Raw genomic sequence first — 23,529 nt, forward strand, 5'->3', positions numbered from 1 at the left:
AAGGGGGGGGGGGGGGGGGGGGGGGTGTGTTGAGAGAAAGGTCCGGGTCCAATGAAACAAATTATTTTACAACGGCCCCGGTACGGGTCGCAACCGCCGAACGAACCCCAGGGAAGATTCAACAGAGGTCGAAATTCCGCGGGTGTTCTCCTACCCCTCCTACCCGACTTACCTGAACGACCTCGCGGGCGGGGAGAACCACCGGCAGGAGTCGGCTGCCAGGCACGGCAAATGTCACACGGCTGCTCCAGAGAGCAAGACCGACAACTAAAACAGTAAGGGTGGGGGTCTCCATCTCAAAGTAAACAAACCGTCAAACGCGAACACGTGGCCGGAGCCTGGTCGCAAAAAGGCGCAAAATAAAGCAAAACGCTAAATTAAAACAAAATAAAGTAATATAGCATTAAAGGATACAATATATATCGGTACAAACAACGCCAGTAGCAGTTGGAACCCGGTAGAAGAAACCAAAACACGTCCGTAAACACGGAAGCCTGAAGGAATTTTGAAGTGGGAAGCATGGCTTCGTGTCTGATCACGTGCGTGAATACTGCCGTCTGATTGGTGGGTTTTCCAGGGGTTCCCCATGGGGGGAAATTCTTTATTTACGTATGTAAAGAGCCAAGTAAGGTTGGAATATGCATTATAATGACTGGTAACGTATTTTGAAATAGAAAGGAAAACAAGATTTCATTCTTTCTGCATGAAGGGCTATTTGTTTTTCATCAAGGTATGTTTTCTTCATTGTTTTCTATATGCCTTCAATTGTTAACAAAATAATAATTGAACAATAAATACATTAAAACGCCTTAATGAATAAGACACTTTGTTATATATTTGCCGATCTTACGCTCTTACTCCAGTAATGTGAATTTAAGATCCTGCTTGCGAGCAAATATGGTTTTCAATTGTTCAAATGCATAATTGTTAACTTTCCCTTCTTTATTAAAAAATATATCATTGGATTTGACATTTTTTTCAAAAGTTATATTCATTTTTATGTTTCTGACCAACGAACTCCATACCAGTACCAAAAAACCCGCCAATGAAACTATGCATGTTCTGATCAAATGCACAACCTGGTCAACGAATTCAGAATCATTGAGATGGAGGTTACCGTATGTAGAAAAGTCGTTGAAATTCTCTAGTGTTTTGCCTGCATTGTGTCAAGATCCTTTAAAGACCTATTATTTGGGTATTAGAGTGTTAATAAGCAGACTACTTGATTGGATTTGACGACTGCCACATGATGCACAAAAACACATGTCTTCCTAAACCCTTCATTTTGCCTGCGGTGGAGCTCCTATTTCATCTTTCGACCTCGCGTATAGATATATGTAGCTTGTTTTAAAGCAGTTTTTGTCACTGAATAGTTAATGCAGAATTTCAAATGATATTTGAAAATATTTGAAATACATGTATTTTATGCCATATATAAATACGACAATACCCATCTATATAAACACCCTCCAAAACAGTTGTAATACCGTACATGACCTTTGCACACCACAATGAATGACGCATACAAATAGATTATGCAATTCACTGGTGTACGTTCAGTTGCTAACCGGAAATGTATTACATCTAGTTTAGAAGTCGGGCTATATATTATTTATTCATTTAGGAAGTCCTTATATATAGCTAAATTATAATTCTACTTACACAGTATTTGTTTAGTTTTGATCTATATGCTACAGTGTAGAACAATGTAAGTTGCATGTAGTGAAAGACGATTTACGGGTCATCTGATCCCCTTTGATCCACCATTTAAGTTCAGTTACACATGACTACATAGTACAGCACTGTATTACATTACAAGGGATGCAACTCTTACGTGATGATCACCATCAAAGTATTTGTCATCGTGTGCCTCAACTCAAAATTCATCTAATGTTAAAGATACATTTTTTATTATTAGACTAAGGCATAGAGACATCAAAGAATCCACAAGTTAATAAATCAATTGATATACCTCATTTATAAGCCATAAAAACGTAAATATTGAAGTTATTTTATTCCCACCTGAAAACATTAACACTATTTTAAAGTAAATCTTACTCCTTTGGGAAGCAAAAAAAAAAAAAGAAAAGAGGCTGAAAAACATAAAACTCTTTCCTCTCGAAAGGCTGTTTTAAAATATAAATCCCTAAGAAATCCAAGTTTGTGCCATTTACGACAACATGCTTATATAATGTTATATCCATCTTTTCGGTGCTTTGAAATCGATACAAATTATATCAAAATAAACAAATCAGATCTCAGCCAATTAGATTATAGGAATGTTTCAAGTCATTCAATAACATTTGTATGCTTTAAGAAAAGCGTCTTTGATAGATTCTCGGAAAGGGAAATATTTTAGGCGAAGTGCCAAAACGAAGAAGATTGAATAAAATACGTTCTATACATGCACATATACTGTCAATACAAGTATGTTAAAATCCTTCTCAATATAAAGTAGAAAATGATATACCACAGGCATAGCGTCAAGACAAAAATCAAATTTATATATACCATTGGCATAGCGTTTAGACACAGTTAAATTGTATATACCATTGTCATAGCGTCAAGACAAAGTAGAAACTTATTTACCATTGGCATAGCGTCAAGACAAAGTAGAAACTTATTTACCATTGGCATAGCGTAAAGACAAAGTAGAAACTTATTTACTATTGGCATAGCGGCACAAAGTTAAAACGCCGTAAATACCATTGGCATAGCGTCAATACAGTGGAAAATTATAATCCATTGGCATAGCGCCAAGACAAAATAAAAACTTATATGCCGTAGGTATAGTGTCAATGCAGTGGAAACTTATATACCATTGGCATAGCGTCAATACAGTGGAAACTTATAAACTGTTGGTATAGCGTCAAATCAAAGATAAACATATCTACCATTGGCATAGCGCCAAGACAAAGTAAAAACATTATAAATTTGGCATAGCGTCCAGACAAAATAGAAACGTATATATCGTAGGTATAGCGTCAATGCAGTGGAAACTTCTATTCCATTGGCATAGCGTCAGGACAAAGTAGAAACTTCTATTCCTTTGGCATAGCGTCAAGATAAAGTTTAAACTTATTTACCATTAGCATAGCGCCAAGACAAAATAGAAACTTATTTACAACAGGCATAGCGTCAAAACAAAGTAAAAAACTTATATACCATTGGCATAGCGTCAGTACAACGTAAAAACATAAAACCTATACACATAGCGTCAGGATAAGATAGAACACTATAGAATATAAACATAATGTGAAGACAAAATATAAAATGATATAATATAAGAACGCTAGTAATAATACGAAAGTCAAAGTTGATACTAATACACATCAGTAGGAACCTAAGAAAAAGCAAATGAAAGAAAAACAATGTCAAAATAATCTGGGTAATTTCAGCCACGCATTTATCCACTACGTACATTTTCAAATGATTTCTGCGGGAAAATATCTTTAAAATGAATAGTATGTATGTTGAATATTTGCAACCATATTAGCTGTCGGTGTCTTTCCTAATATCATATGGGATAGGAATAAGATTAAATCACATAAATCAATAAATGACAAAAAAGTACACATAACAGAAACAAAATACAGGATCTTACATGAGTTTCGATGTCATATTTAATTAATTGAACTCGTTCAAAAACCTGATTAAGTGCCATATCAATTATTGTACGAGTTTAATAAATTCAATATGACATGAAATATCCTTTCCAGTAGGAAATAAGGATTCGGCGAGTGTATCAAAATGAGGTTAACGTACGTACTTCTGTTAAGCAATCAAGAAGTAATACTCTGTACTACGAAAATGGTGGAATAGCAAGTTTGATTGTGTACAACGTATATGCCGAGAGGTTTCGTAAACACTAATACATTCTGTTGGCTATAAAATGGTTGCTAGTAAGACTCGCCTGATTGGATCATATGATGACGTGCCGGGTCGTTAACTAGAGCCTGAACAACGTCCAGTCGTGGTCTATCTGTCATTTATAGTTCTGACTGGTTTTGTCTGAAATGGACAAGGGCGATGTTTACGTTAAATACTCGGGATGACAAGAAGGATTCCCACGGAAACAAGGTAAGTCTGATCTAGTTCTAGTGTACAGGATAATGTGTTGTTAATTATCCAGTACCAGGTTTTTACCAAAATTATTAGAATCATTTTTGACAATAGTTTTCTGCCATGATATGGAACAAAATCATTGAAGCTATTCTGATACGTTTTGTTTCTAAATAGATAAGAATGATGTCACCAAGACTGCTACTGTACAGCATTTTAAGTGTGCTGTCACTGCCGGGAAATGTGTACTCCTTAACACCTTTACAGTGAGTATAACTAGTAATTAACCTCCTAAAAAAAGCTAAAGTAGCAAGGTTAATTTTGGAGATATGACCATAAAGAAAATAGTCATCATCGATACTCAAGGGGTTGCGATTCATTTCGCTCTCTGCAACCCTGGAATATGTCATAGCAAAATCGAAAGCTCAGTACCAGTGTGCACACATTGTTGATTAGATGAAAAGACTAGTTTGATCCTTTGATGAACATCAAAAGAATCTGACGGTCGCGTAACGGTACCATTGACTGGCTTTGAAATCGGGTGTGCTCCTCTGTAATCTTCAAAGTTCAGGTACATGTATCAACCTTAGCGATTGGTTAGTTTCATTTTACCTGAGACCAATCAAATAGCTCGCCGCATTCCTTCAATTTTGCTTTGACATATTCCAGGGGTGCAGAGAGCGAAAGTGAGAGTAACCTCAAGAGTATCGAGGATGGGAAATAATAGGTAGGTATAGAAAAGTAACGACAGGAGATCCCAGCCGCCCAGAGACCAGCATTTACATTTTGTTTTCTTCAATGAACCTTAGTAGAAGACATAGGCTTAACTCCAAATTCTGCACGGCACCTTCATTAGTCGCCTATTACGTATATGCAGTGGGATACAGCAGGTTAATGTTTTCCCGAACTTAAATAGTTTACATTCAGAGTTTGTACAAATATTAACTTACACATTCATAGTAATTACAATGATTGATTAACGTCTTCATAATAAGTTTAATAACGCAGTATAGAGGATTGACAACGCAATACATATTTGTATATTTGCAAATATAAACAAAAACATTTGTTCATTAGGTACTTCGTCCAACTATCTACCTTGTATTACTTTTTCAGGAGGGATGAAGTCGAAAACATGCTCCAGAAAGACCATTCGACGCCTCCATTTTACCATACAGGTAATAACCCGTTTTGCTTTAGGGTGACGGTTCGCACATTCCTTCAATATTGGATATGCCTTCCTGTATTGTACCGATGTTCAACAATTCTTTAATACAATGAAGCATGTATGCCAAACAAAATTAAACAACATCAATATTCTGAGTTAATAGTATTTGCACGAAAATATTCACCTTTATGCTTTCTGCTTCCTAAGGAACACCTGCAGAAATATATATAGTCATATTCGTGTCTCGCGATATGTCGGCTATAAACCTTTATGCTGTCATCAATCACACTATTATATCTATTATATGGTTGTTATAGTTTCCTGATGATCTGCGTTTCCCAGTTCGGTCTGGTTATATCGATAATGCTAGTTTACATATTCAGACATACCACACATTTTAAGGACTCTATTTTTTCTGAAGATTGTGTAATAGTGAACAATTACTGTATGTAGTTAGATATTTATTTACAGTTTTCAACTCTCATTTTACTGCTTTTGCTGTTGAGGTGTTAGATGCGACGAAAAACATCACGATGGCACACCTGTATCAAAGGGTGATCACTGCCGATTTGTTTTATGAATAACTGGACACTTCTCGTATGATCCCGCAAATAAGTTAAGTTTTATCAAAACAGTGTATCTGTTACTCTAGTAGTGGTACATATCGGATTACCCTAAATTCTATAAAAAAGTTGTAAAAACGAAAAAAAGCAATACGCTATCCTCAGTATACTTTATTGTTTGTTAGCATTTGTCAGTTTAGACAGATACAAATTTAATTGATACACTTAATCTATAACCATAACGTTATTTATGTTTACTTTTCATCCAGGTAATCGGACTGTGATACGAATCAGCATCTATATGACAGAAATGAGATTTTTGAAGCGAGTGAGTATATTAAGTTGTGTTACAATCTAAACTCAATAGTGCAGTTTTATAAATCGAAATTAGCTTATGATACGTGACAAATGATTTAAGAATAATAAAAATTAAAAAACACGGAATTTTGTGTATGTTTATTACCGGAACTTGATCGCTTGCAATCCTATTACATATCTTACTCAATTTTTTAATTAAGATGTTACGTCCTCGTATACAGCTAAGGTCATACGAATGCAGTCTCAACCAAAGTTTAGCCTTCTCATAAGTCATTATAAGTGTCACTGCAATGAAATGTCATAATCTGGACACGGTAACATGACACTCCACCGGTAACATTATACTGATAACAGGCCAACCAGTCCTAGATGCAACACATTGTAGGCTGAACATAAAGAAAAAGGCAACAAGTACGATTTGCTACCAATTTGGTTTGTCTCACCCAGAGGACATTATCCATAAAGTTCCTCGCTTTCGCAGGTGTTCCAACACCAGGACCAAAAGCGAAGTTTCACCAAGAAAAGACATTTGTCGAAACAGAGAGATAACAAAATGATCTAGATGTTGAAATTGATGCAGTAGACATATAGTGATCGCTGTTGTGTTCCCAGTGGATGGAACCAAACAATTTTCAAGTATTTCCCGTACTAATTGCCTCTGACAACATGTAACGTGTTACGTGAGGTAAAACACATCTATGCAGAGGACACAGAAGAAACCTTCACCGCTTCTATAGGGAAAGGAAATGGTCACTGTTTCTAAAACACTACATCTAAAATAAAATATGACATGTTATTCACTTCATAAATTAAAATCGTCGAAACAATTTATTCTTAGACTTTTATTACTTCATATAAATCACACAAAACAATGAAAGGTTACACTGTATTAATAACGACTTACGGTTTCACGAAAGCGTTTCCTTTTTATAATAATTACCATAACATTGAGACAGTTTCTATTTTATCGGAATATATATTTCTCAATTAAACAAACCTTCACGATAATATATCTAGCTAAAATCATACGTGATTTATAGGAATTTAAACAATATTTGTAGATTTTCTTTTAATCAATACGTCGAGTAAGGTCTGTCTAAGCATCACCTTACACATTGACTATATTGCATACCGTTGGTCAATGTGCGGAAGGCAACGGGTTCTGTCCCAGGCAGAGCATATCTTAGTTTTTAATAGTGATAGTTGTTCCGGTTGGAACACTCTGATGGGTGCCTTTGGCATTGCATTAAAATGGACATCGGATCTTCGCTATCGCAATGAGGCAAATGCATCAACATACATCATCCAGTAATCACGCTTACATTATACAAATGAAGTCATGTCTTTGAATGACTTAGCTGTTGATACATTTGCTTTATGATAAACCCTTTCAATCAAACCAAATAAGAAAAAAATCATTGTTTTTATTGCAGACTGAAGCTGATTTTACGTTTTACTATTATCAAATATGGGACGATCCTCGCCTCAAGTACCCTTTTGCAAATACTACTGATTTTGGTTTGAAAGACTACCACGTGGTTCGAAGAAAATACTTTGATAACATATGGCTTGCTGAGAGTTACATCGAAAATGAGTTACACTCACGTGTGCATGATTCGTCCATGTCCAATCGTTTTGTCTGGCTTCTCTCCAATGGAACACTTGTGTACAGTATGAGGTAGGTTAATAAATTGTCATACAAGAAATGTATCCATGGATGAATATATTTCGATTTTAGTGAGGTTATGAGGTGAAAACTTCATTTGAGCACGAGTAATTTATATTATTTTCATAGATGACGAATACCTGACCAAAAAAAAAAAAAAAATCCTTATGAGTACATTTATTTTCTGTGAATGGTTCATTTCTATATTTATCATTAGTCTGATCAGAGGGCACATATTTTGTTTCAATAAACTTAGCAACGTGTAATCGGTTCATTAGGAGTAACCGAGTAAGAGGGAACAACTTGCATAAGCCATAGTTATATCCGGCCACATCTACTGTTCATGACGTTCAACATTTGTGCATCGTTTGCAGAAAATTTACACAGCTCCGCCCACAAGTATTGTTGTCGACGTCATGGAAATTTTCAACTTCTATGACCAGGTTTTGAGATGATTACTCCAGTTTGTGGAAATAATGGAAAAAATGCTTCGTCTGATTTGTACAGGTTTTTCAATCACAAATATTCATTGTGCCTAGTATAATGTGATAAAAAAAGATTCCAATAACCATGTACTTCAGGGGTCGGTATTGACAGATAACACTGCTGAGCATTAATGAATGTTTGAATATTTCAGAATGACTGCTGGACTTGTTTGTAATTTGCGAGGAGTTCTATTTCCAAATGCTTTATTTGTTTGCAGACTCAAGTTTCGGATTCGTAAGTTCACACAATCTTTGTTTACAATATAGTATAAACGTTAGGAACCCCTTCTGTTGTTTTGTTTGAGGGCCCATGATGGCTCAGTGGTAAAGGTATCTGACCATCTCTGATCAGTTTCCCTCCACCACGGCTTGCGGGTTCGAAACCACCGCGAGCAGTTGCAAGGTACCCATCCGCAGGTCGGTGATTTTCTCCGGGTACTCCGGTTTTCCTGCAATCTGTGTTGGAGTAAACGTTATATGCTACCTGACACAATATACCTATGATTTTTAATAATTAGAGGTTGTAGGCTATCGTACACATTATGTCTGTGTTAAATACGCCATCATTTAATACAGAAACAAATGATTTAAAGAATTTAATATACGTATGTCATGTAAACCTTTAGGAAAGACATTCTATGTCGCAGTAAAGTGGCATACAGCCTTAACACACAATATTTGTATCCATCATATAATAATGTTAAATTGGACAACGTTTTAGTTATCACCAAATACGTATACATTATTAATATTATGGATATTAAGGGAGGAACACAACAGATTTTGATCGAAAAAATAAAATATGACCATTCTTATTTCGTATTTTTATTTCATTTATTTTAAGATTCGTACACGAAAGAAAAAGTATCGTTGGAATGGGATACCCTGCAGAAGCCTATTATTCCTATGGACTTCGACAATGAGGATGTTTCGATGGATAAATGGGAATTACTGCATTGTACCTTAGACGATAGCGCAGGTATACAGAACTTCAATATCAAAATAAAAGTGTAGATATACATCCATACAGTGTATAAAATAATCAATTAATTCAAAGCATTAATTATCAAATATCCAATCAAATAATATAACAAAGGAGTGACGAATGGCGAAAATATACAACCAACTGCGAAAGAGACAATTCGTCCGCTAAATCCTCTCCCTTGTGCGGCGTCTCGATTCACCACACTAGGGAAAGGTATTGGATCGGCAACCAACAGACCTTCTACTCTCGTGTTATGAACGAACAATAACCGCTTGTTCTCTGTCTGTGTCCCTTTCCGGCGGTTATTTGACAAGCTGGTTCATTGATATGCGTCCGCTCACTCTCCAGCTTAGTGCTGCATGTCGGTGTATGAGACTAATTACAGACGCTGTCATATTTAATAGACGAATTGTCTGTTTCTCAATGTGTTCGAAACTCCTTTGTAATACTTATTTCTTCTAAACTCACTAATTCTGATAGCATATCTTTCACAAGAATAGATATTCACCATATATTTACCAATTAAAATTGTATTTTGAGGGATTCTGTTCCATATCTCAATTAATGTCATTTGACGAATCTACGTTGCATATACTTATAAAGATTGATTTCCCAGCTTCAGAATCTTTCTCCATGCTCACTTTTCCCGGGATTATCGAATCTCTTTGTTGTTGATCGCGCACACAGTATCATTTGTCAACGATGCGGTCAGTGTAAATTCTACCTTATTTTGTCTACTCTTTTGAATTGCGTCTTATACTCACTCATTTAAAATACATTTATTTGACATAACCAATACGTTTTTTGTGATTTGCAAATATTTTTGCTATAAATACATTGCATTTTTGATAATGATTTTTAAGGCAATATTTCCCGTAAATTTCAGTTGTAGATAGTTCCTGCTTGGAGCTCAAACTCGGCGTCAAGGTCGGTTTTGCGAGTAATGCTGTACGTATTTTCATGCCAAGTATTTTCATCGTATTAGTCGGATGGTTAAGTTTCTGGATCGAGCGATCAGAAGTGTCAGCAAGAATTAAACTTGGTACACTCTCAATGATAGCAATGATCACGGAACAGGTAGGGGCGAAATTCTTCCTACCTGTGGATTTCAAAGTAACAGCATTCGAAGTTTGGTATATTATGTCTTTAGTTTTTGTCGTTGCTGCAATGTTTGAGTATACATTCGTACATGCTGTGGATGTGTTCCAACTGAAAGTGAAACGACAGGAGGATCAAAGAAAAGAAATACGTGAAGTGTCAGGCAGCGATGTGGATACGAATGGAGACAGTAGGGTTGGTTCTACGGACCAGATCGAAATGGACAAGATTGATTCGGTAGATATTTATTATATTACTTCAGTATTTGTGAAGCCCAAAGCCATATAAAAGGTGCAGTATATCATATTAAGTTAACAATCAGTTACTGAAGAAAATATCAATAATTGAATTTCGTTATTATTAAAATAGTTTATGGTTTAAAAACCCCGAAAATATATCATTTTGCAACTAGTTGGTAGTAACACAAACTGGCACACTTTTAAATTGATCTCATGAGAATTATAATAGTAATTCAAACTGAACCCACATGTTGTAAGGTCAGTGCAAAATTAAATGAACCAGTAAACGAAGTAATCGGATAATTAAGACGACTTATTTAACCATTCGTGTATTTTTCTAGTGAATAATATTATTTTGTTTCATGCTCTGTGTTCCAGGTGGGTCCCATCAATGATCAAAGTATCAGTACAGAAGATAACAACGACTTGATGAACACCTGTTGTGCCAGGTACATCATGATGATTTCAACGGGTCGCGTGGAGAAATACTTCCGCATTTTGTATGCTATCGCCTACCTTGTTTTCCAGTTTTTCTTCTGGACTATTTCACTGAACTATGAAGAAACCAATATTTGATAGAAGGACGATATTTACCGTTGGACTTTGTTAGCAAGAAAGAAAGCTTTTCACTAAGAAATATTTCAATATAAGCACGGTTTTCGACATGTACGAAAGTGTTATGTCGAAAACGTATCTTACGTTAATCAAATAAAGAAACAGTATCAAATCCTGCGTTCCCAACAAAAGCGATCGGATTATGAAAGGGTTGATATACTGGAAATTTGTTTCTATCAAAAATTGTCAAACTCTCCTCTGAACATCCTCGGAATTCCAGGGGTAACGCTCACTCGCATTCTTTGCATCACTGTCATGGTATAATCAAAGACACGCGTTAACCTATTTTTAAACCCTAGGTTTATGCCTGTCCTTTGAATGTTGCAGACGAGCGACATCCAACTTCGAAACCGTCACAATGATGTTAAAAGCTTACATTACATATTACATACTATTAAAAGATACATACTGTATATTGAATCTGTTTATTTATTGATTCTGTTTTGACTGCGTTATAATTATTAGTACAAAGCAGATATTCAGTAACAGCTGCAGGCACAGTATGAAATAATTACTAATTGTAATAATTAATATCGAGTGTATTAACGCACCCCAACAGTTCCGGGTTTATCACCATACAACAGACACAGAATAAATATTAGGTTGAGGCTATCAACCAACTTCAAAAAACAAAAGATAAGCCGAGTATTTAATCTTACAATGCAAAATATCTTTTGGAAAAAATAATCATCGTCCCAGACAAAGAAGGTCTAGCCTCTCATTGCCTTACACGTAACACGCGTTTGACTGAATCTATCAGCACACTACACGAAACAGATGTCAGTTCGATCCTATCATATCACTATAAAGAACAAAGGATGAACATCTCACTTGAACCTTGATTGTGTTATTTAGTTTTTGTCTCCATATCAAACTGTGTGATTTTCAATATAGAAGTTGCTGTAACGAACAAACGGCTTAAATTGTTTGACGTGGTCATCATATTCAAGAACTCGATACGTTAGTTTAGTAAGTAGCAATACAAAAGGGCGCAATCAGAACAAACATCTGATCAATATTAGGTCTGCACATACATATATCTACAGCTTCATTAAGCTGATGTAGTTTCTTATGACTCGTTAGACGAAAAGAAAAAAAAGGAAAAGGTTTGTGTTACTTCGACATGCTCTGTATTTAAATATCTATCTGCTTTTCAGCTGATAGGTTGATGAGAGACAGGCTTACGTAATTCGAGCACATTAATTGAACACACTGCTAGATGAAGAATGGGAAAAATTAGTCGACAGAAAATGGAAGGGAGAAAAATGAAACAGAGGAACAAGAAAATTATAAAGACTAATTTTAATTACATTTCAAAACCTTGGAGCAAACGAAGTCTGTTCGGAAACCTCATTTTTTCCCCACAAACAAAGGATTAGAAAAATGGGAGATAGGAATCATTTACTAAAGCGGAGGAAAGAGCAGGAACAAGAACTCTCCTCAAGAGGCATTTTGGGTAGGTTACTCAACGAGGTTATATGGCTCGCTGCTATTATCCGTAAAATGTTGTAACGGAAATGTTATAAAATGTGTAAGTCAAGTAAAATCCTTAGTTTATGTTGCAAAGATGTACCAAAACCAACCAATTTACATCGCTTCATCTGCAACTGAACTGTACATTTGTAGCTTTGAATTATGTGAATAGAAAGCATCGTTTTGATAGTTCAATACTACACATGATATGTTCACGTGTCAAAATATAATATTCTATTCTGTATATCTTTACTGACGTGTTTGCCTTTGATATTAATAATATTTTACTAGTTAGGAAATAAAGGCCTTTACAGTAAGAGGATACAGACTGTATAAAACCACAGAAGGATGCTACCAACACATCTGTCCACAGAAGTTATTACTAAACTCATTGAATTCTTCCCTAAGAGCATTGGTGGACACTTGAATCCGTCTGTCTGCTAGTCACAGCTCTCTGCTTTAACCAAACAGTAATTAATAAAAAAAAAACTGTACTTCGGCTTCAAATTACATCGATTAGCATTTTTGCACGCTTACTGATGTGCATATTTTTTCAATCAAAATATGTTATTAGCTTTCCACATGATGCTCGATACGCAGGTGGATAATCAGTGCATTTAATGAAGTTCATATAACTGAAAGCTGGTTTGCCTAACAGCATTATTAAATGCGAAACTATAGGTTACGTTATAAGATGACGCATAACAAGTTATTGAACTTTGCATGCGCATATCTAAGTAAGGTCACACCAAGGGAAATAACTTTTTTTTTAAAATGCGTAGCAAAGATTTGATATCGTTGATTAGAAATCTGAAAACGGTTGTGTTTTTGTGAAACAAATAATTTTATGACATGTTTCTGCTCATTTTCTATGAACAAATAAAAGTTGCAAGAGTCAATAGATTATTTTGATAGTGGTCAGATAGAGCAACATATCAAGTTGAGATATTTTGTCAGCATAAACAGGCCTGTTGTTGTTTAACACTGCTGCATTTACTTTTTTATATTTTAAAATACACCACGAACTTTGCTGAACTGCATGTGCATTAAATGAAGTATCCGCTGCCGCATCTCAAAAGCGAGGAAGTTTTTGATTTCCGTCCCCTTACCATGACAAACCAAAGTTCTTAACATTGTTACTTGCTGCGCTCTGCTTGACGTTGAGCTAAAAAATGGTTAGCGGGAAATGTATCCGTTGCTTGTATAATGTGAACTGGTAGAGTGCTCTGCTGCTTTTGGCTTGGCATTGCAGTGAAATCGTGTGTGTAGCACTTTAAAGTTTGCATCATATCCGTGCTATCGCAAGGAGGCAAATACACCAACAAACCGCCTTCAGCACACACGAATACATTACACGCACTATGTTATTGCCGCCAAAGTTATTAGATTGTTATGACGATTCTTACAATGGTTATATGTATTTAGAGGAAAAGTCGAGACAATGTGGTTATTTCATTTCACATTAATTTGTTTGGATTATTATATATGTATTGCCATTGATAAAAAATTACAATCAATTCATTATCATCAAGAACTCAAAATGCATTACCCTTGGGATCTTGAAATTCATTATCCTCCTGTAGAATTTGAAATTCATTATCATTGATTACTTAAAATGAAGGACGCCACAAATTCGTTTTCGTCAATTTCATGTCTTGACATTTTCTTGGAGAATGACAATAATATCCGCCTCACCACCAAATTCAATGACAAACAATTTTCACGTTGAAAACTTTTTCTCGGCAGATCAGTAATATTCGCCAAATGCATCCTACTATAAATTGTAGAATAATTTGTTTTTGTCCTTTTGTTTTCTTTTAGTTCATATCATTGTTTGGTTCTATCAACTTTGAGCTCCCAAATGATTCTCTTGTTCTATGTACATTATCTATTTAATTGTCTACGTCTAGACCTACTGCGGGGATACATGTACGTTACCGTTACACTAAGTCTACTTGTCTTGACCTGGCAGTCAAACTACTCTGATAAACATTATACATTGTGTGGTGATGATTATGTGTCTCATAAAATACTTGTGATGGATGTCACTAATATACCTTACTGATCATTAATGGCCAGGTGTTTTGGAAGTATTAGGGTTTAGTTAGTGTTCACAACCTATCTCCAGTTACATCTACACACCAGCTACATACGGTAAGTAAAAGTAGTGTCTTTAATGTTTTACATGATTCATTGTGATAGAATACAAGATATTGTATTTAAATGGTCTACTGCTTATAAAAATCATAATTCCTATTTATGCTTTCTTTTTCTTCCTTTCTTTTTTTAACGATTCGTTATTTGTATTTCCATTGTGGTCTTTTGCCATTTTATCATTTATTTCTATGCTTATTTAACTATTCATTTGCGATTTAAACTGCGAGGGTAAATTAGGTGCCACAGTTCGTTGTTTTTGATAATATATATTTTACAATCTTCCGCTGATTGACGTCAGCTTGCAAATGTTTGTCATAGTTTTGATGAGAAACGATTAATGCACTTACATTATAACATTTTAACTCTCACATAAAATAACACATTCATTTTTTCCTAAAATAATTTTACGCGTGTAGTGTCATGTTCACTATCTTTTGTGTGTATTTTTTAAATCAGTTTTAAGATGATAATTTTCAAGATTTAAGCTAACTGATTAAAAATATAAGTTTATTTATGTATCCAGTATTAATTAGAAAACAGATATATATTTTATAAACGTTTCCGTTTCTATGAGATCTTAATTTAAAAAATGTATTAAAATACTGCAACATAAGTACAAATTATGTACTGACATAGAAATCAATTATTTAAGCGATGTATCGAGTTATATATTATTGTCTATCTTTTATTTGAAATATTTGCTTACTAAGAGTTAGTTTACTCAATCAATGGTATAACTGAGAGTTTTTAACTAATACTGACTGCGATAGTTTTAATAATTACATTATAATTCTATGCGAATCCTTTCCATTTGTTCGAACCGTTTGTAGGCAAAAAGATATCATGGCGGCCATAATATTGAGACCATTTTGCATTTTGTTTGCAATATCCTGTGGAGGTGCTACAGCTGAATTATCCCCATCACAGTAAGTGTATAATATACTTATATCTTCACGTATTAACCAGACGCACCTGCTGACTTATTTGGTAACAAAATTGAAGAGTTACTTTTGATTATTGTCTTACTATTTCTGGTGTCAATTTAACTTTTATTCCTATGTTTCAGGCGATATCAGCTAGAAGCCATGCTACAGAAAGACAATTCGAAGCCTCCTTTTTATCACACAGGTAAACGTTACCTTTCTGAAACTCATCAGAAGCCATCCTCAAAGGGTTACGCCTTCTTAGATTCTCTGCATCTGGAATATGTCTTGGCGAAATCTAATTATCTTTAGTCGAAACCTTGTGGATGTTTTAAGCAGATTGTTTTTATCCTTTGGTGTACATAAAAAACTGGAATTTCGAGGATGTTCGGACGCATGAAGTAATTATCGCCACCTCGGTAACAGAAACACTTGCGTTTTAGCATAGCTTCATCGGGAGAATTTTGCACAAATTTTACACATGTGCTGAGAACAAAAATAGACTACATGAAACGCTAGCTTTTGTTGTATAGACACATATTTGGGAATGGTCGAAAATGTACTCTCAAAACAAAATGCAGCATTTTTTCTTGAAAAATGATGAAACCCATATACATAATTAGTCCACATCATCATGTACATGCCAACTGTAGTGCTGATTCTGTTTTCAAATTTAGATACATGTTATTTTACAGGGGTTATTAATTGTACAAAAATATCCCCCATGACCATCGTATGCTACTCTATACTATATAGCTACTACCTTTACCTAAACTAGTGTTTATGTAAATCGTGTCAGAATGCATTTCAGCTACTACAAGGCTACAACTAACAAATAACTGATAGTAGCAGAGTTCCGTCGTTCGTACACTCGTTGGAAAGATATTTTTCTGTTTATCCTGATGCATAATGAAGTAACATTGATACATAACACATCAATGGAGGCACGGTAGTCTAGTGGCAGGACGCCGGGCTTGTGACCGAAGGGATGCGGGTTCGAGTAACGGCACGCCACTGCGTTGTACCATTGAGCAAGATACTTTACTCTGCTTGTTCCAGTCTACTCAGCTGTAAACCAGTACGTGGTTGGGCAGTTCTAGAATTTTGAATGCTAGCTGTTAGCGCCGAAATGGCAGCTCCGGCTGTATGCTCCCCAGGTAGTTGAGAAAGATATTGGCTGGTTACAAAGGCCCTATCACCACAGATAATAATTTATGAACCGCTTTGAGACGACCTACGATTTAGGTTGTGATAAAGCGGTAATAAGAACCACGCATTATTATTATTATTATTATTAATGGACGAGGGAAGGAGTGGGGTAGGTGTAGGGGTATATTTGTCCTACTCCCGTTCCTTTGCTAATGCCTTATTGTTTTCTATTTAAGGTTACCAAACAAAGATCACCATCACTGCACATATGACCCAAATGAGGTTGATTGATACGGTATGTTTTTAAGAAAATATTTTTTAATAAAGTAAGAACTTAATCAGATAACATACCTTTAAGATATTGTATTGATTCGCTCTACATCTGGCCAAATAATTTGACCGAAAACCAATACACGTATATATCGTTTCATTTTCTCTTTTACATATATGGTTAAACTCATGCAGTAGAAAATTTCAGTTAATCACAAGAGCAGATCCATTAACCTTTCACCACATTTGTTAATATCATAGGTAATCAAAGCTGAAAAATAAACATTTATAAACATCAACTCCATATTAATTGTGTATATTTGTGGACAAAATATAATTATACAAGCAAGACAATTGAAATGATTGGCTAATAATATTTGGCTTCAGGTCCATTGAGTGGCATTGAGTGTAAAATGATTCTTTCACCCGTTTTCATATATTTCGACTTTCTGATATTTATGAAATACGTATGATTAATTTGTTATAGCTTATGTAACAAATTCGAAATGTTGTCCTTTTCATTTATTTTGAACGAAGAAGGCAATGATTTGAAACGTTTTCTTCTCTTTTTTAGTCGGAAAGCGATTTCACATTTTATTACTACCAAATTTGGAACGATCCTAGACTCAAATTTCCCTTCGGAAACAACTCGGACATCGACAGGAATACTTACCACGTGGTCCGACGTAAATACTTCGGAAACATATGGCTGGCAGAGAGCTACATCGAAAATGAGTTACGCTCACATATCCACGATTCGTCAATGTCCAATCGTTTTGTATGGCTTCTTTCGAACGGAACTGTCGTATACAGCATGAGGTATGTTTTGAATGGGTTTTTTCATAGAAATAAATATATGACGATATTTTACATTTATCTTGGCTATTATTTTTACTTTTACTACGTCGTACAAACTATTCTAGTAAATGAATGATTCAATTGGCACATGAGGTATATTTTGATGTTTGTGTTTATTGTTTTTTTATAGTTTATTGGTTCTTTTTTCATAGATTCTATTATAAATTATCATGACAAGTAATAAGAGAAATACTTTTTATGTAGAGGCATTTTATTTTATATTTCAATATTTGTGTGCATTTTGGTTTAGCGTTTTGTTTCTTTGATAATAGATCCTATTAAAATTTCCATGGAAAGTAAATCTCAACGTTCTATATATAGAGGCATTGGATTTGGTACGAATTCAAGTTTACTTTATAAAACTATTTAAAAAAAGTAATGAAAGTTATTTTTTTATAAATTCAAAGTTTTGATTAAGGACGGTTGTTTCAAACTTTCCAATTGTTTTAGAATGACTGTGGGGCTATCGTGTGATCTGAGAGGCGTTCTATTCCCCAACGGTCTATATGATTGTTTGATGAAGTTCCGGATCCGTGAGTAATGATTTTAATGTTATTAAGAAGAAGTATTTGGGGATGTCTTTCCTGGAATGTCCAACAGGACGACAATTGAACTTTGTTGGGGATTTCATAATATGTTTAATTCAGAAAATTCATTGGAGTATCAATTTAAGCAGAATATTTATATATATACTGAAAATCAGTTTATATAGAATATCAATACAATTGGAAGATAAAATTGATATAGGCTATCAGTATAATTGCTTTTGAATATCCTTTTAAGTAAATCCTTGGTCAGATAACAAGGGTTCGTTACAAATGTCTAATACTATGTTTAGGTGTAGTGTTACCTATATAAGTATATAATATGTGTATTAGACATCTGTAACGAACTCTTGTGATCAGATAATGGAAAAATACTCTTAAGGTGAAGGATTTCGAACATGATTAATTGCATTTTTCAATAGATAAAGGCGTTTCTGTGTTCTGACAAAATGTGTAATACATGCATGAATGCTAAATTTATTGCTAGTATGCCAGGTCATACATACATTATTTCATATTTCATTTGAGATTCGTACACAACGGACCAGGTATCAATGGAGTGGGATTCCGTCAACAAACCGCAGATAAATGTAGATTTTGACAACTCAGAAGTGGCGGTTCATGCATGGCAGTTCTCTAAGTGCTCCTCAGATACAAGTGCAGGTACGTTGTACTGTACCAAATGTTAGGTAGTGTAAGTTGTTCTTGGTTGTATTAATTTGTTCCATTTAAACAAGACTGGACCACTTGTCTCATACTATTTTCACAGAAACAAAATGTGTAAAATGAAATTTCAGAGAAAAAAACTGAGAAAAAAAGACAAAACTATGCAAGCACGGATGTAAAACAAAATGGAGCACCTGAAGTAATTATTAATTAAGCATAAAGATAGGAATTATAAGACATCTGTATCAGACATTATATACGCTTACAGTTTTACATACCAGTATACAATGCATCTCAATCATTAACTTGAAGGAAGATTAATTTAAAATCCTGAAGCATATAGAAGTTCAATACATATTTTCACAAGCGAACACTTAAAATTACAATACATATTTCCATAATACACGTATGGCTTGAAATGTGCCAAATGAAAATTGCTGAAATAAAACTGACTGGCTAAAACGAAAGTGCATTTTTGTTGATAGAGTGATGGTGAGTTGATAATATATGCAAATCTTGGTTCATTTATGGTAATGGATGAATTTGGGTACTCTATTGTGTCGGATGCCAACCTCAAAAATGTTTAATACACTAAAGGACAAACAAACAACATCAAATTTACATAAAATATATTCCTAGTTAGACATATGCTGTGCACCCTTACCTAAGGCCTGGTTTTATTTGTATTTCAGTTGTTGATAGCTCCTGCTTACAGCTGTTGGTAAACATTCACTTCAGCTTTGCCAGTAACGCTGCACGATTGTTTTTGCCGAGTATTTTTATCGTCCTTGTGGGATGGCTGAGTTTTTGGATAGAGCGGTCGGAGGTATCCTCAAGGGTAAAGCTCGGAACGTTGTGTCTGTTAGCCATGATCACCGAACAAGTGGGGACAAAGTTGTTACTGCCAGTCGAATTCAATATATCATCGGTAGAGGTGTGGTTTGTGATGTCTCTAACTTTCGTTGTGGTGGCCATGTTTGAATATACGTTTGTACATGCTGTAGATATCTTCCAAGAAAAGGTAAAACGACAAGAGGAAATGAAAAAGAAAATCCGTACACAGACAGGTGGAATCGGGGATACCCAGGACATCAAGCAGAGAAGCAATGTAGATCTTATCGACATGAACACACTCTCATCGGTAAGCAAATTTGAATGAAAAAATATATACTTACAACAATTATGAAACAAGTTATTTTCAACTTATATTGGTTAAAGGTTTTTTTATGTGGGAGAAACTGGAGTCCCTGGAGTAGACCCACTTGATCGGACAGGTGACCCAATACCTTTTCACGTCTGATCGGGGAATAGAACCCCGGTCGTTTTAAACAGTTGATTATCCTTTACGTCTTAGCTACCAAAGTTCCGATCTGATTTGTTCAGTAGTAATAATTAATTTTCGACTTAAATAACGATTTTGCAATTTTTTGATATATTATTTCATGTTTTTGTGGGTAAAAATTGTTTTCGAAATTACTTTTGATCTAATAGTGACAATTTTCGTTGGGGATTTAATTTCGCGCCATCTTTGGTGACCGCGAATATATCGAAATTAAATCCCCACGAAAATTGCCAACTATACCGTACATGTCTGTAGAAGACAAAAAGTTATTCCAAAAACAATTTCAAATATATTATAATACACTTATATACCTTTGAGATTATATTTTTGCGTGTTTTAATCTTTATTATTTTCTTGGTCAAAACGGTGTTTTTTTTCGAAAAACAAGTCCAGAAAAAATATTAATCGTATCATAGAATGACTTCAAGTTAAAGATCTGGTCATAACAATGGAAAACAATCCTATGTATTCAGATTTGTGTGAATTCACAAAATATTGAACCGACGAAAAAGAAAAGCTGTACAGTAATTTGGGATTAAAATCATACTCCACTCACCGTCAATATTGCCAATGAAAAGTAAGATATTTTCTATTTCACAATTTCGTCACATATCTAAAATGACTGTTATTTAATTGTAGGATGGTTCTGCAAGTGGAGAAACAACCGGAAATAGAAATGATGACCTGATGAACACCTTCGGTGCCAAATATATCATGATGGTGCCGACAGGTGTCGTTGAGAAGTACTTCCGGATCCTGTACCCGGTTGCCTATCTCTTCTTCCAGTTCCTGTTTTGGACAATCTACCTTAATTACGAAGAAGTATATGAATAAAATCGAACTCTAAAGTGTAACAGATAGGTATTACCGAAGACCTGGAAACCGTTGTGGGAAAACAGTGTTAAAGTTGATTTATAAATAAAACTACACGCGTGTCTTGGAAAACTTATCAAAATGTCCATGACGTAGCAGTCAATACCTGCTCACAAAAGAAGAGAACTCTGCAATACGCAAGGACGGAATATCGTATAACCTAAAGAAAATGAGGCAGATTGAGAAAGTGATGACGTCGTTAACCGCTATGTTTGGCGCTGTATTCGTCAATCTAAAACTTCTTGTATGATTGCAGTTGCTCGACGACGAAATTTCAGTGTAGTATTGTGTTTTGGGAAAAACACTCTTGTTTTATCAAAATTGAATAAATGATCATGACCTATCAACTTAAAGGTGTTGTCTATATTTTTGAATTGAATTGTAAGGAATAACCATGATAATATTTGACGAGTCACACAGTATATAAACATAACAAAACATTAACAAAGAATTATGTGTGCATTTTAGCACATATACCTCTTCTTCGGTGTTTTCGGTATATGACGTATATCCCCACATAAAGAAGTACTGACACACATATATATATATATATATATATATATATCCCAACTGATGAGACCAGGATTGCGATCTTAAAACCGGTCCATAGTCTTCACCAACCTGCGTCTTTGGAAACTTTGTGAACGTAAGTTTGTCTGTCTGCAGTCGACATGTATCACAGAAGTCATGATATTTGGAGCAAGTTTTAGAATACATAATCAACTGTGACATGTAATCACCATAGGTTGGGAAGCATTTTGGAGAGAGAAAAAAATGCATTATTCAAATGTTGAAGAGAGTAATTGGTCCAATAATTATAAATATCATATAGCAATAATGTTACTCTGTAATGTTAAAAATATTTACGCACACATGAAATAATTTATGCATATCACTATGATAAAAGTATTGAAATCCATTTTGAATTTGGATATATCATTTGTTATTGACAATCCATTAACTTCACTATATGATTTTGAGAAAATTACATTATGATGTTCCTTCGGAATGAAATTTATCTGTTTGTGATATATGATAAATGTGTAGTTTGTTTCGAACACAAACTGTAATTAAAACTTGTTTTGCAAGCTTTCGAAAACGTCTTTGTCGAGCAAAGAATCCCAATGACCGATGTCTCAGGACCAAACTACTGAGAACAATTCACTAAGCTACCATGTGTCGAGTTAGTAAAGTCAGCTGTCAGAATACATCGAGACATTTCGTTGAAATGTAAACTCATACTGCAGGTAACAGAGTGGTGGGTAATATGTTTGCCCATTTCGCCCCTTAATATATGTTAAAATAGGTCATAAATGCGACTCAGCTGGTGTTCCCCCTCGTCTCTGTTTATCGATTCACCTTCATTTTTTTTCTTTGAACCTTCAAGTACTTTGGAGTTGTTCCAGAGTCTATGATATGTTGACTGGCTCGCCCGTTGTCAGTATAATGTGACCGGATGGGGTGTTCTGCTGGGTGTCTTCGGCAGTATGTTTCGGTGAGGTAGCACTATAAAGTCGGCATCAGTACATCTTGCACACAGGGGAGGCTGTCCTTAAATGGCCATAGCTGTTGATAGGACGTTAAACAGTACTAAACCAAACCAAACCAAACTATAACGTGTGTGTATGTTCTGGTAAGTGTGATGTGAAGGTCGATGCTTTTGAAAATGCTCATTTATATGTGCTTTGTGGTTTGTTATCAATTCCTCGTTTCTCGCCATGAGGTCGTGACACATTTTAGTTTAGATATAGATTACCATAGCGGTTATCGTCGATGAAGATCCTTACCCTTCTGGAACACTTGATCCTGTTCTCCTTACTTTTTCAAGTGGCGATTTTGAGTTCGTTATGGTTTTTTTTTTACACTTCAAGTATTCACTCTTTATTATTTATTTACTTATGCATTAATTTATTATCAACTACCGTTGACAAACCAAGAGTTCATGATAAAAAAATGATGTTTTAATATGTGACATCCTGTAAATTATATAATTATGCAGACGACAACACTGTCAGAGTCAAATAAAGACCCAGATGTTTTAAAACATAACATTGAAAATGACAGTCAAAAGTTA

The 23,529-nt window shown here is 34.9% G+C and overlaps 2 protein-coding genes across 2 annotated transcripts; both read left to right on the forward strand.

Moving 5' to 3' along the window:
- The first annotated feature begins 4,000 nt into the window (after window positions 1-4,000).
- Window positions 4,001-11,596, forward strand: LOC110447827 (gamma-aminobutyric acid receptor subunit alpha-6-like). Its single transcript, XM_021493766.1, has 9 exons — window positions 4,001-4,080; window positions 4,240-4,328; window positions 5,179-5,240; window positions 6,063-6,121; window positions 7,545-7,789; window positions 8,415-8,497; window positions 9,107-9,241; window positions 10,134-10,582; window positions 10,963-11,596. The coding sequence occupies exons 1-9, from the start codon at window positions 4,030-4,032 to the stop codon at window positions 11,158-11,160; spliced, it is 1,371 nt and encodes a 456-aa protein (XP_021349441.1). The 5' UTR covers window positions 4,001-4,029; the 3' UTR covers window positions 11,161-11,596.
- A 986-nt stretch (window positions 11,597-12,582) lies between these two features.
- LOC110447879 (gamma-aminobutyric acid receptor subunit rho-1-like) lies at window positions 12,583-21,789 on the forward strand. The gene is made up of 8 exons (XM_021493845.1): window positions 12,583-12,707; window positions 15,896-15,957; window positions 17,138-17,196; window positions 17,746-17,990; window positions 18,480-18,562; window positions 19,103-19,237; window positions 19,933-20,381; window positions 21,222-21,789. Exons 1-8 carry the CDS (start codon window positions 12,583-12,585, stop codon window positions 21,414-21,416), a joined length of 1,353 nt encoding a protein of 450 aa, XP_021349520.1. The 3' UTR covers window positions 21,417-21,789.
- The last annotated feature ends 1,740 nt before the right edge of the window (window positions 21,790-23,529 follow it).

Source organism: Mizuhopecten yessoensis, unplaced genomic scaffold (assembly GCF_002113885.1).
Source record: "Mizuhopecten yessoensis strain PY_sf001 unplaced genomic scaffold, ASM211388v2 scaffold3627, whole genome shotgun sequence".
In the NCBI taxonomy this organism is placed as follows: domain Eukaryota; kingdom Metazoa; phylum Mollusca; class Bivalvia; order Pectinida; family Pectinidae; genus Mizuhopecten; species Mizuhopecten yessoensis.